Genomic DNA, 11,843 nt, shown 5'->3' on the forward strand with positions numbered 1-11,843 from the left:
TGTGAAAAATAGCGTAGGTATCTGGTGTGGCAAGTTCAGATGCAGAGAACAGATAAGGCTTTTCAGTGTCCACAAACAGCCTGCTCAGGGCCCAGAGGAATATGTGAACCAGTAGCTGGGCCCTGTCTTTGGTTGCTTGGCAGGAAAAGCTAGATCATGGGAGTTTCTGCTGCAGGTGGGATGCTGAGGTCTGTTCTATACCAGCAGAGTCCTTTAGCTACCTTCTGAAATGCATTGTGTGTCCTAGGAACATATTCTACTCTGTCATTTTAATGAACTTTGTATTATTTATTGGTAGAGTTGAGACCAAAAGTTCATTACATATTTTTCATTCTCCTAATCTTAATGTGAACTTTTATCCCAACTTGACCTGTGGGACATGCTTTCTGAACTTGTTTCCAAGGATACAACCCTTGGAACTGGTAGTTGCACTGCTAAAATTGCAGTGTTTCTCAACATCGAGTATTGGTCTCTTATTTGGCTTTCTTTCATTACTACAAAGACATACTCCTTCTTTGAAGGCTCAACAAAGGGAGCTGCAGGCTAGTGCTCACTCAGATGTTCATGTGAAAATGAGAGGAGCAGAGCTGACCAGCAAAAGACTGTAAACATCTGGGGGAGAGGGACAGTTCATATAACTTCTGTGAGGAAAGGCAGGCTTCCTCTAAGTGACGAGATTTTGTTCCTTTTATTCTTATAATTTTAGAAACATCATAAGGGTTGGGGATTTATTTTTATTAGCTTTTGCTTTAATGTAAGGTTTTAAATCTTTAACAAAGACTTAATCTAATTAAATTAGTAATTCTGAAATGAAGCAACCCTTAACATACACAGAAATGTTTAAAGTCTTCTGACTTGAAAATCTATTAGCACAGCTTTAATGTTCCCCACTCCTCTCATTTCACAGTTTAACACAAGCAAAGGCAACTTGAAAAGGGTTGTTTGTTTTTTCTTTTTAAGTAACCAGGTTGTCTTATCTGCTGTAAATGAGCAAAAATGTCCATGTGCTATAGGTTTTACTTCTCCCTCTCTGACCAGGGTTTTTTGTATAAAGGAGTTTTCTGTGTCTTATCAGAACACTGTAGTCAACTGCTGACACCTTTATTCTGCAGAGGAATTTATACACTGTAGAAACTCTAATTTGTGTGTATTTTTCAGCATCCTGGGGAATGAAGATGGCCCCGATGCCTATGAGCTCCAAGTCTGTGTGAAGGATTACTGCTTTGCTCGGGAGGACCGGGTACTGGGGATAGCAGTGATGCAGCTCAGAGACATAGCAGATAAAGGAAGCTGTGCTTGCTGGTGCCCCCTTGGGCGCAGGATTCACATGGATGAGACTGGACTTACAATCCTGAGGATTCTCTCTCAGAGAACCAATGATGAAGTTGCAAAAGAATTTGTAAAGTTGAAATCTGAGTCCCGCTCCACAGAGGAAGGCACCTGAGCTGAGCTGTGTAACGTTTCCTTTTCTCTTCTGCTGTGTGCCAATATGTGCAAGTGTTCAACAATTCTCTTTTATTAATTGCAAAAGGTTTTTTTCATGTTGTCTTTGTCAGCTCCAATAGCGCACGTGTGCTGTATAGGAAACAAATCCATCAATCTGATGTGAATTATTTATTTTTTAGTAGCTGGGTAAGACACCATAGAGAATGAGACAATCTCTTCTTATTTAAGATGCAAATTCTGCTTTGTGTATATAAATTATTTTATATTGGAGGCTGGAGTTGCTGGGTTTTGTTGATATGCAGCACTGTGATTTTATCCTCTGAAGTTGGCAGGCATTAAAAAGGTTCTACATAATCACACTACGATGCAAACACACAACTGTGTGGAAATTGGGAGGAGATGATTTCGGGGTTTGACAAAGCAGTTATCTCCCATTGAATTCATGTACTGTGGAGCTGCCTGGGGATCTTCTGACAGAGATTATGCCAACATGATAGGCAGACAGCTCAACATCTGCTTAAGAAGGAAGTGGCATATCACTCTGGAGATGCACACAAGATGAATGTATGTCCACGAGTGTGCTACTGCGAGCATGGGAGACAAGTGCAGAGGGGCCTAAGACATAGCCAAAAGCTGCAAAGGCAACACACCAGGAGCAGACTGCAGCTGCCCTGCCATTGTAATTAGATAGTGTGTCTCGGAGAATATAAATCCCCACATGCTGCCAGGAATCCCGCGCCGCTGTGGGGGTACTGTAAGCTGCTCAACTCCTCAAGGCACACTTTGGCTACCGTGACCGACACGGTAAGGAAGGGATCAATGTTAGAGTCATAGACTTAGAGCCGTGACAAATTACATGGCTGCAATGTACTTCTTTCCACTTCTATATCCTTTTGTTAGATTTTGACAGACGATTGGACAATTTAATACTTGCAGGCTTTCTGTAGCATTTTGTTACCCTGGAGTAGCTAAGACCATTCCTCACTATGAACCCAGAAATGATGGCTTGCTTGGGAGAGAAGAAGCCTCCCCTCTGCAAGCCCTCGGTCTGGAGTGCTGGTCAAGGGGCAGCACGTTTGTTCAGTTCTGATCTTGAAGATGCTGTTGGCCATGCTGTGATTGATCCACACTGATTCTCATTAATCTTATGATACCATTGATGATACCATTGAAATATTTTTGCACTGTCTTAAAGAAGCATCCTGCATTTGTTTTCTTGTAAAACAAAACACTGTCCTGAGCAAAGTAACTACAGGGAGGTCAGAATTTCTGACTGAAAATTTGTAAGCAGGAAGGTCTGGAGTAGTGATTGCACCTGAGGTATGTTGGAGGGTTTTTATTGGGGATATTTTTGCTTTTCCAGCTGCCCTTGTGTGCTGGAAAGTGCAGCTGGAACAAGCCAGTCCTTGCCCATAAAGTACTGTAATACTGTCAATAAATTCAAGGACTGCAATTGAATGACTTTTTTTTTTCCTATTTTCTCTGATACTTGTACAGCTGTATGATGTGACTACTGTATTTCATGGGCCTGCTTGTAGAGTTCTGAGGCAGCACATCTGCTTTGTTCTTGTCCATTGTGTGTTATAATAATGCTCTTCAAAACTCCACGCTATTTGTCATGATTTTGAATCATTGTACGTGCCATTGTTATGAGAACTGTTAGTATGGTCTTTAATAAACTCTTTTAGCAGCATTTCGAGTTGTCTGTTGAAGTGTAACTGTAACTGGGTTTGCTAAGCCATAGGTAACCATCACTATTACATCTTTGTAAATGTGGTTTAGTATGTAGATTTCTTTGGTGCTATAGATGCCCAGCAAGTTCCCCCTTCCTCCACGGTGCCTCCATCTAGGACATCTTTCCCTGAAGTTTTTGACTTATGATAACATCATAACTTCTGAGATACCAAGAAAAAGCAGAGAGAATAGTTTACTTCCTTTTTTTTCTCCTGTCTGGCCTTTAAGTCACATTCCTTTGTACTCAGATAGTCTCATGAAGGTGCTGAATGGAAAGACTCAGACAGGCAGTCAGATACTTTACAGATAAAATGTGAGGAAAAATAATTATATAACAAACTTAATTCATAAATTTCAGCCTCATATGAGCATTAATACTCTGCAGATTGTATTGACAAGAGATGAAAGAATAAGCCGTCTTGATGTCAAGTAAACTAGTCCCTCTTCTCAGTTTTGGGGATTCTGCCAATTTCCAGCAGACAAGGTCAAATAACTCAGAGACTCATATTTCATGATAGCATGGGTCTCAGAACTTCTGTGATATGAGATGCCACTTTTTCTTGAGTAACGTATGCTCAGCAACAGAGTCCCTTGGGAGACAGTCCTGAAGGGCAAAGGAATCCAGGAAGGTGGATGTTCTTCAAGAAGTAAATCTTAAAGGCACAGGAGCAGGGCATCACCATGTGCTGAAAGATGAGCAGGTGGGGATGGAGACTGGCCTGGCTGAACAGAGAGTTTTGCCTGAAACTTGTGGAAGAAAGGAGAGTTTATGACCTGTGAAAGGAGGGGCAACTTGGGAGGACTCTAAGGGTGTTGTGGGATTATGCAGGGAGAACACTGAAAAAACCAAAGCCTAACTAGAACTTAACCTGGCTACTGCCATAAAAGACAATAAAAACTATTTCTATAAATACATCAGCAATAAAATGATGGCTGAAGATAGTCTCCATCCTTTGTTGGATGTGGTGGGAAGCATAGGAGGAGGAAGAGGCTGAAGTACTTAATGCCTTCCTTGCCTCAGTCTGTAATAGGTCAGTTGTTCCCAGGGTTCCCAGGCCCCTGAGCTGAATGACAGGGATGAGGAGCAGAAGGAAGCCCACCCTAATCCAAGATGAAGGGTTTAGCTTGGATATTAAGAAAAAAATTTTTCACCTAATGAGTTGTCAAGCACTGGAACAGGCTGTCCAGGAAGGAGGCGGAGTAACCATCCTTGAAAGTTTAAAAATGTGTCTACAGTAGGCACTTGAGGACATGGTTTAATGGTGGAGTTGGCAGTGCTGGGTTTATAGTTGGACTTGATGATCCTAGAGGTATTTTCCAACTTAGGTTCTATGATTCTACAGTTCTAATGCTAGTAATTTGGCTAATTCAAATGCAGCTCAAAGTCCTGGCTTCATCACGAGGAAGTTGCTGAGTTTGATGGCATATCCTATGTGATGTGTTGTTTAGAGCATGACTTGAAAGGCCCACTTCAGTTCAAAGCCACGTGGTTCACAGGTTTCTAACTCACTGGTATACCTGCTTGTCATTGCTTCTGCAGGTGCTGTAGTGGAGAGAAGCCAATAGGAATTCAAAAGAAAAGTACTGTCTGTAACAGTGGGAAAGAGGCCTGAGCAGAGCAAGAGGTCTGGCTGTTATTACAGAGCCAGAAACTCAAGGCTCACAAAGGTATTGGTTATCCATCAGTCTAGAGCTTCTCCTGCCATCCAGGTTTGTGCACTTTTTAGTCACAGACTCAGTTTCCACAAGCATTGCTTTTTAACTTGTTTGTCTAAAACTGTCTGCCCATCTTGCCTCATGTCTTGGGTTTACAGTAATTGTGATGCTCTGAAATTTTCTTACTGAAAAATCTTGTGGATACAAGATGCAAATACTCAGGCTCCTGCTCGTACCTATAGCAACACCCCTGTGGTGTACACTTGGCTGTCTTCACTCTGAATGCTCGTCAAAATGACAGTGGATATAGGATATACACTAAAATTAAATTAATAAATACTTATTTTATAAATATCTATATGCTGGTGTAAGACTGTTGCAAGAACATTGTGGCAACGGTGACAAGCAGCAGGAAGTGGTAAGTTGCCTGCTGTTCCCATCCAGGAGTCGTGTGGAATGCTACGACACTAACTTCTGGCAGGACAGGAGGGAGGTGAGAGATGAGCTGGAGGCTGGCAGGTGAATTCTGCTGATGGTCTGACTGTTCTTGCTCAGGAGCTTTCTGTGAGGTCTGTGGGATCAGCAGACTGGTTTCAGATCAAGAGTCCCTCTCGTCCAAATCTTGCCTCCCAGAGTGGTTACAAGCAGCTGTCCAGAGACAAGAACAAGGTAAACTAATGATGCTTCCTTGTGATGGTCTTCATGGTGCTGGTAATTTTTAACTTGGGAGGTGTAAATTCTAAACTATCCTTCTGTACTCCTTTGAGCCTCTGAAAAGCAGTTCCATGGATTTACAAGTTCTTGAATAAGACCTATCTTCTTTTATTTTGAACCTGGTTCTAGCTAGTTAATTTGATGCCCTCCATTTTTTTCCATAAAAATGCTAAAGTTCTTGTCCTATCCACTCATTCCTAGGCAATGAAGATATTTTAGACCTCTATCATATCCCACCCTAGTCATTGCTCTTTGGGGTGACAGTGTCCCAGTTCATTCCATTTCCTCAGACCTTTGGTAATCTTTGCCCTTTTTTGAACCCTTCGATTTAAGTGGATTATTTCTGAGCTGTGAGAACCAGGAATACAAGGGCCAGAATAGCATCCAGCATGCAAAATGTGGACCAGCTTCCAGGAGGAAGCCTTTTGAAGATAACAGTTTGCTTCTAAACTCAAAGTCTTCCAGGCTGTCAGCAGAAGATTCTGCCAGACCTTCCCACTGACATGGAGAACTCTTGTAGCATGCCAAAAGGGGAATTTCAAGAGGCTGCTGCAACTTGGGAAGTCAGCCTGAGAAAGAAAGAAGTCATTGTGATGAGATTTGGTGGATGATTGAGACCTTCTGACAATCCTTTTATTTCTGGACTTAGTTTTAAAATATTAGATCATTTTATGAGAGTAAAGATCAGGAAATCAAGCTTTTGGACTTTGGAGACTTTTTGATCTTTGGGAAATGGCCACCTAAACTGTAGCCAACTTAGTCCTGTGATATAATCAAAAAAATTTGCTGGAGGAGTGAGATAGCTCGTCTCCAAGGCATGATGTGTGCTTGTGATGAGCAGGAAAGGTCCTTACGGGAAGGGCCACTGTGTTTCTGGGTGTGTGATGGGCAAGTGGAGACCCAAGGGAAGGCATGGGAAGGGTGGTTTATTAACCTTTACTGGAAGAGATTAATAAGTTGATGGATGGAGACAAGAAGACTAGGAGGAGAAGTGGGAGGGTTTGGGAAGTGACTAGCACAGACTGAGAGGGCAGATGACACTTCAAGAATGGGATTCAGTTTCCCTGTTTCTAGGCAGCAGCAGCAGGGAGGGAGTAGGCAGTGTAGTGGCAGTGGAGGAGGTCAGGCTGCTTATGGGATTTCCTCCAGACACGTCATCTTCCTCCTTTTCTGCTTTTATGCTCTCATTTCCTCTCTTCTACAGAAAACTCTTGACATGAGTCTGTGAACACTTGCAATAGGCTAATAAGGCTGGCAGTATTCCCTAATGCTTGGTGAAATATACACTGTAGGTTTGAGCTCTCCCTGGGGGTTGTGGAATGTAATCCCCCAAACTCCTCTTTTAAACCAGGAGTGTGGATGCTGAAGGATGGTTTTCAGGATCTCAGTTCTCTGGTAGTTTTTCTTCTCACTTGTTGCCTATGATTTGTGGCCAACCTAGAAATAATTGGTCTTGCACAACTGTTGTTCATCAGTTCCTGCCTTTGTTGACTTCTCATATTTCTCAGCCCATTTCCATTGTGTCACATCATAGTCCTTTCACCAGGCACCAGTCTCTTCCAGGAGTTCTCATCTGACATATGCAATGGTATGTTTTTGAGTCCACCTAGATTTGAGCTGCCAGACTTGTACCTAGAAATTAAGTTTGCCCACCCACAGTCTGTAGTATGATTCAGCTAGTTCACAAAAGACACTGAATGCCTCTTACTGACATGCAAGTGGTCACCGTTCCCCTGTCATCTCAGAAGCGTACACCTTGAACAGGTTAGAGTTGAGAAATCACTCATCAGAGCCAGGGTCAAGTTGGTCCTGCATATTCTAGCTCTGCCAAACTCACACTGCATCTTGTTTCTATCATTCCTTTTACTATTCTTCAAGACTCTTTCTAAACCCTTGAATGGGGTTCAAATCAGGTGCAAAAGTCAAAAGTCACTTGGATATGGCACCTATCTTGGATGTTTTACTCCAGTCAGATAATCTCCACGATACAGATGAATAAGCCCTCTCTGCCAAGCCTTTAGTTCCACATGTCAGTGTTACCAGAGTGGAGTGTAGAACTGATTGTGCAGGTTTAAACATAAACCAGCAAGAGAAATGAACACAACACAAAAGAGATTATAAGTCAGAGTTACAATTTAATAACAATATTACAATAAATGCAATGGCACAAAGAGAAAAAATGGTTTTAACCCACAAAACCCCAGAAGTATAACCCAGCACCCTGGGGCTCAAGCACAAGAATGTTTGTTAGCCCCTGTGCTGAACCCTATGTGGTTCCCCCAAGTTCAAAGTAAAAGTCCAAAGTGGAAAACCTGTTCGTGCAGCTGACAGTTGCAGACTGGTGGAGAGTGGTGGTCTCCTCCTGTCAAGGTTTTGGTCCTCCTCTCGATCTGACGAGTGACCCCTGAGGTCTTCTTACCCCAGATATGTACCCCCATGTCCAGGTGGGAGCACCCAGTCCCTCCCACAGGGCAGTGAGTCACACAATGGGTTATCTAACTCTGTGAGTCATGGGGTATTTTAGAACCCTTGATGGCCAATTAGCAGACACGCCCCCTCAGGCTGGGTGTGAAGGTGCTAATGACTCCCTGGAGGGGAGTTATCACAGCTCTTATCTCACAGATGTCTTTCACACCCAGCTCACAACCTGAGGGGTCAGGTGTGCCCTGGGCAGCTGCTGCAAATGGTCCATTGTTGTTGGAAAATTAATAGAGGGTGTGCAATACATAGCTTTGATCACTCACACACAGTGATAAACTGGTCCCACCTGCTGAACTAGGACACTGATGCTTTCCCAGCAATCAGAAAAGTTTAAGACCTCTGAACATTTAGTGACCATAGTTTAGCATATTCTATTTCCTTGTTTTCTGTTTCAGGCAGTTTCTTTCTCTAAGGGTGGTCCCTCTGTGGCCAAGTTCTTTTTTTCTGGAATTTTTTTCACCTATTTGTCCTTGACCACCTTCTTCCTGGCAAAGAGCATATGACAGAAAGGATCCCAGGCTGTCCCTCAGTCACCCATGACCATGAAACAGCCTTTAGACTCAATAGAGTCCCCAGGAACATCCACTCTGCCTTGCTTCTGACCAGAACACCAAGGAAACCCTTCAGCATCATATCAGCATCCTCAAAATCTCAAGGAACCCTGATGACTTACAAGGAGAAAGAGCAAGCCAGAACCACAGCACTGCAACCACCTTGGCAAATTCCTCTCTTAAATGTGTGTAAGTCAAATAGGCAGAAGAGCAAGCAGGCGAACTGTGTGTCTCTAATCCAGACCCTGGTGATGTCTGTCAGTCTCACCTGGGGACATCCCTACCCAAAATCCTGCTTAACACTGAACAACAGCAAGTTCATGAGATGCTTGAACTGATTTCTTTTCACCTTTTGTGCACTGCAAAAGACACCGAAAGTTGGAGCAGTTTTGTATTGGGAAACAACAGTGATAGTTTCTGACAGCCTACAGGTGACACAGAGAAGTCTGGAAGAGTAAAATTGTTTATTTCAGTACAGTGTCTAATACACTATGTGACAAATAATGTAGACATACTGAAATTTCAATGACTACCAGATAAAATTTGGACCTTCAAGGACTCAGGATGACCACAGGCCTGCAATACTCATCACAAACTGTGTCAAAGACTTCTTCCAGTCCAGTGATGGTTTCACTTTTAGACAAAGGCATTGGCATTAGCTTCAAGTTCTGCCACAACAAAGTACGTAGTGCTCAGTGCTCTCAGTCTGTGTGCCTGAAAAAACTTCTATATTTTTCTGTGTTTCCTTGGCAAGATTAACTCGGATGAACTTTTAACCAGTTTTTATTTATCTGTACTTTATTTAGCTCTGTGAAGTCTTTTGTTGTTTCAGAAATCAAAGACCCTTTACTCTTACATATAAACTATGAATATTCACTGGACAATAGTACTTTTATAAGTTGCTCTTTCTAGTGTTTTTGCTGCTTATTGGAACTAAACCCAAAATAACACCTCCTTTTATCATCTCTGTGACTATGTGCTGACACAACCTGTCAGCTGTCACATCTGGTAGTACCATTATTAATAGAAGCTATTCACCAATTACTGACATGCTGTTTTCCTGTAAAGACAACTGTCAGCTGAAAGGATTTTCATCTATTTGCCATAATTCAGATAATGTGAGAATACCAACCCTGTGAACAAACCTGTGGGGAGGTACATTTGAATTAACTGAATCCTGCAAAGGAGGAAGAGTTCTCAGTGCCTGTTGGGCATCTTTTTTTTCCCTTTACTTCCCTGCCCCCTCCCCTAGATGCTCTTTCCCAAGACTCCTTCGTTACCCACTGGTGTTTGGCAAACTGAGGAACATAACCCTTGTCTGTTAGCATCTCCAGAAGCCGAAAACACAATTTACTGTGATTTACCTCCTTCCTAATCAGAGTTAGAGGTGCAGAAAGGTGTATCGCCTTGGCAGATGAAAGAAGTGAAGTCAGAAAGTCTCCTTTAATTTAAATTGCTGGTAAACATAGTCAGTTTATATCTCTCTATAGCACAGCAGTTTCTCAGGCTGCAGATCCTTATTTGGAATTATTTTCATGTGCCTGGAATCAAGCCTAGGCCAGGTCATCTGTTTCATTAAAGGAGGAAGTTTCTGAGGATGACCATCACAGATGCAATAAACCCACACAATAGCAACCAAGGTTTTCTCTCAAACCTTGGCAGCAGCAATAGCTTATTCCCCTGTGTCTCTATTTGTGTGTGTGTATTTCTGTAGTTTGAAGACATAAATACTCTTTGTGTTTTAGGCAAGTCTCTTGTTCATTTCTGAAACATTTTCCAACAAATACAGATATCCTCACACCACCCCGCCCTGCACCCAACACATTACAGATGTGAAATCTCAGGGGCATTTTCCTCCTTGTCCCTCTTCTCCCCATTCAAAGTAGCAAAACAGCCATCAGCAGAAGTTGGAGACCAGTGGCTAGTGCTGGATAATAATCTACTGTATTACAGCTAATTTCTCCAAGCTACCCTTTCCTGGCAACACGTGATAACTCTGCATGAGCAACCCCTGCACATTTTTCTGCATGGAGGGAGCGTGTACTCCAGTCTAGACACTGGAACCTGAAACAATAGCTGGAAAACACATTGTTCTTCCAGGTGGAGCCCAGATAAACTAAGCTCTGCCATTATTTCCCAAATGAAGAAGGTTGTGAAGGCTTCAGTCACCTGATGAGTGCTGCACACTATCAAATCCATTCTCCAAAAGTGACAAGTTATGAAGAAAATGAAAGCAGAATCTTTGCAAGAGGAAGTTTTGCTTCACAGATTTGTAAACCAGTGACATTTTTTCTTTGTTTGGGAGCATTCTTGAAATGAGAGAAACATGAGAGTGACAACCTCAGGGTGACAAACCAAATTTAATCCACTAGGTCAATTCACAATCACATGTGTTCAAATGTTTTCTACATTTCTATGCCAGCAGAAGCAAGGATTCCCACAGCAATAAGTTAGCAGGTACAAGCCATGCTTCCCAGCAGTCACCTGATAATTGACATGATGGCACTTGGTGATCACCCCCGCCCTAGTCTGATTTGGTCCCTTTAAGGATGCCTCTGTAAGCAATATACAACCCTTAAATTTCAAAGTTGTAGTGATGCCGACAAACACTTTTTTCCACTAAAAATAGCAACAAACAATATGGAGACTGATGCATTTTACATGGGAAGTCTTTTTCCTCTCTGCCCATGACAAGTCATTTACTGGCTTGTACGTCATAAAGTGTTTTTGGTTGAGATAGCCAAGGTGAGTTGTGCCTGTGTTCAGTCTTTTGATTCTGACACTAAAAACACCTACAGGATTTATCTGTGTCATCTGGGCTAACTGTAGTAATCAATCATTTTGCTGAAATTTGAAAATTGTTAGCATGAGGCTTGAACCAAAAGGAAATAGAGGAGGGGGCAAGAGGATGTCTGCCTTTAATTTTCTCTGCATGATGTGGGATGATGAGATAGGAAACAACAAATGAGTTTTGCTTCTTGATATTGATACATTTCAGTTTCCAGCTTCTGTTTGGTGCCATCCCTAAAGCAGCAATTGCTCACCCTTTTTAATTTCTCACATCTGTTCTGCAGTGCAGTGTCCTTACAAATTAATGAGCGTCAGTAAACCAACAGCTGATAATGCTGCAGCCAATTTTGTCCATGCCGTGGGTTTCATCTGAGTCATGCAATGTGGTTTTAGAGATTGACAGAGAAGTGCGACTTGGCAGAAAATGTTGCTAGCATGAGTTTTAATAAAGGCCTTCAACTTCTGTGAGAG

General features: G+C 42.3%; 1 protein-coding gene across 3 annotated transcripts in view; it reads left to right on the forward strand.

Annotated features, from left to right (window-relative positions):
* The window catches only part of LOC139685107 (protein unc-13 homolog B-like), a 112,225-nt gene extending 109,086 nt beyond the window's left edge, over positions 1 to 3,139 (forward strand). For all 3 annotated transcript variants that reach the window (XM_071581719.1, XM_071581721.1, XM_071581720.1), the window contains one exon: positions 1,159 to 3,139. In XM_071581719.1, coding sequence (XP_071437820.1) covers positions 1,159 to 1,444 — 286 coding nt within the window. In that variant the 3' untranslated portion in view covers positions 1,445 to 3,139. The remainder of the gene's footprint in view (positions 1 to 1,158) is intronic.
* Positions 3,140 to 11,843: the final 8,704 nt, after the last annotated feature.

Source organism: Pithys albifrons, chromosome Z (genome assembly GCF_047495875.1).
Source record: "Pithys albifrons albifrons isolate INPA30051 chromosome Z, PitAlb_v1, whole genome shotgun sequence".
NCBI lineage: Eukaryota > Metazoa > Chordata > Aves > Passeriformes > Thamnophilidae > Pithys > Pithys albifrons.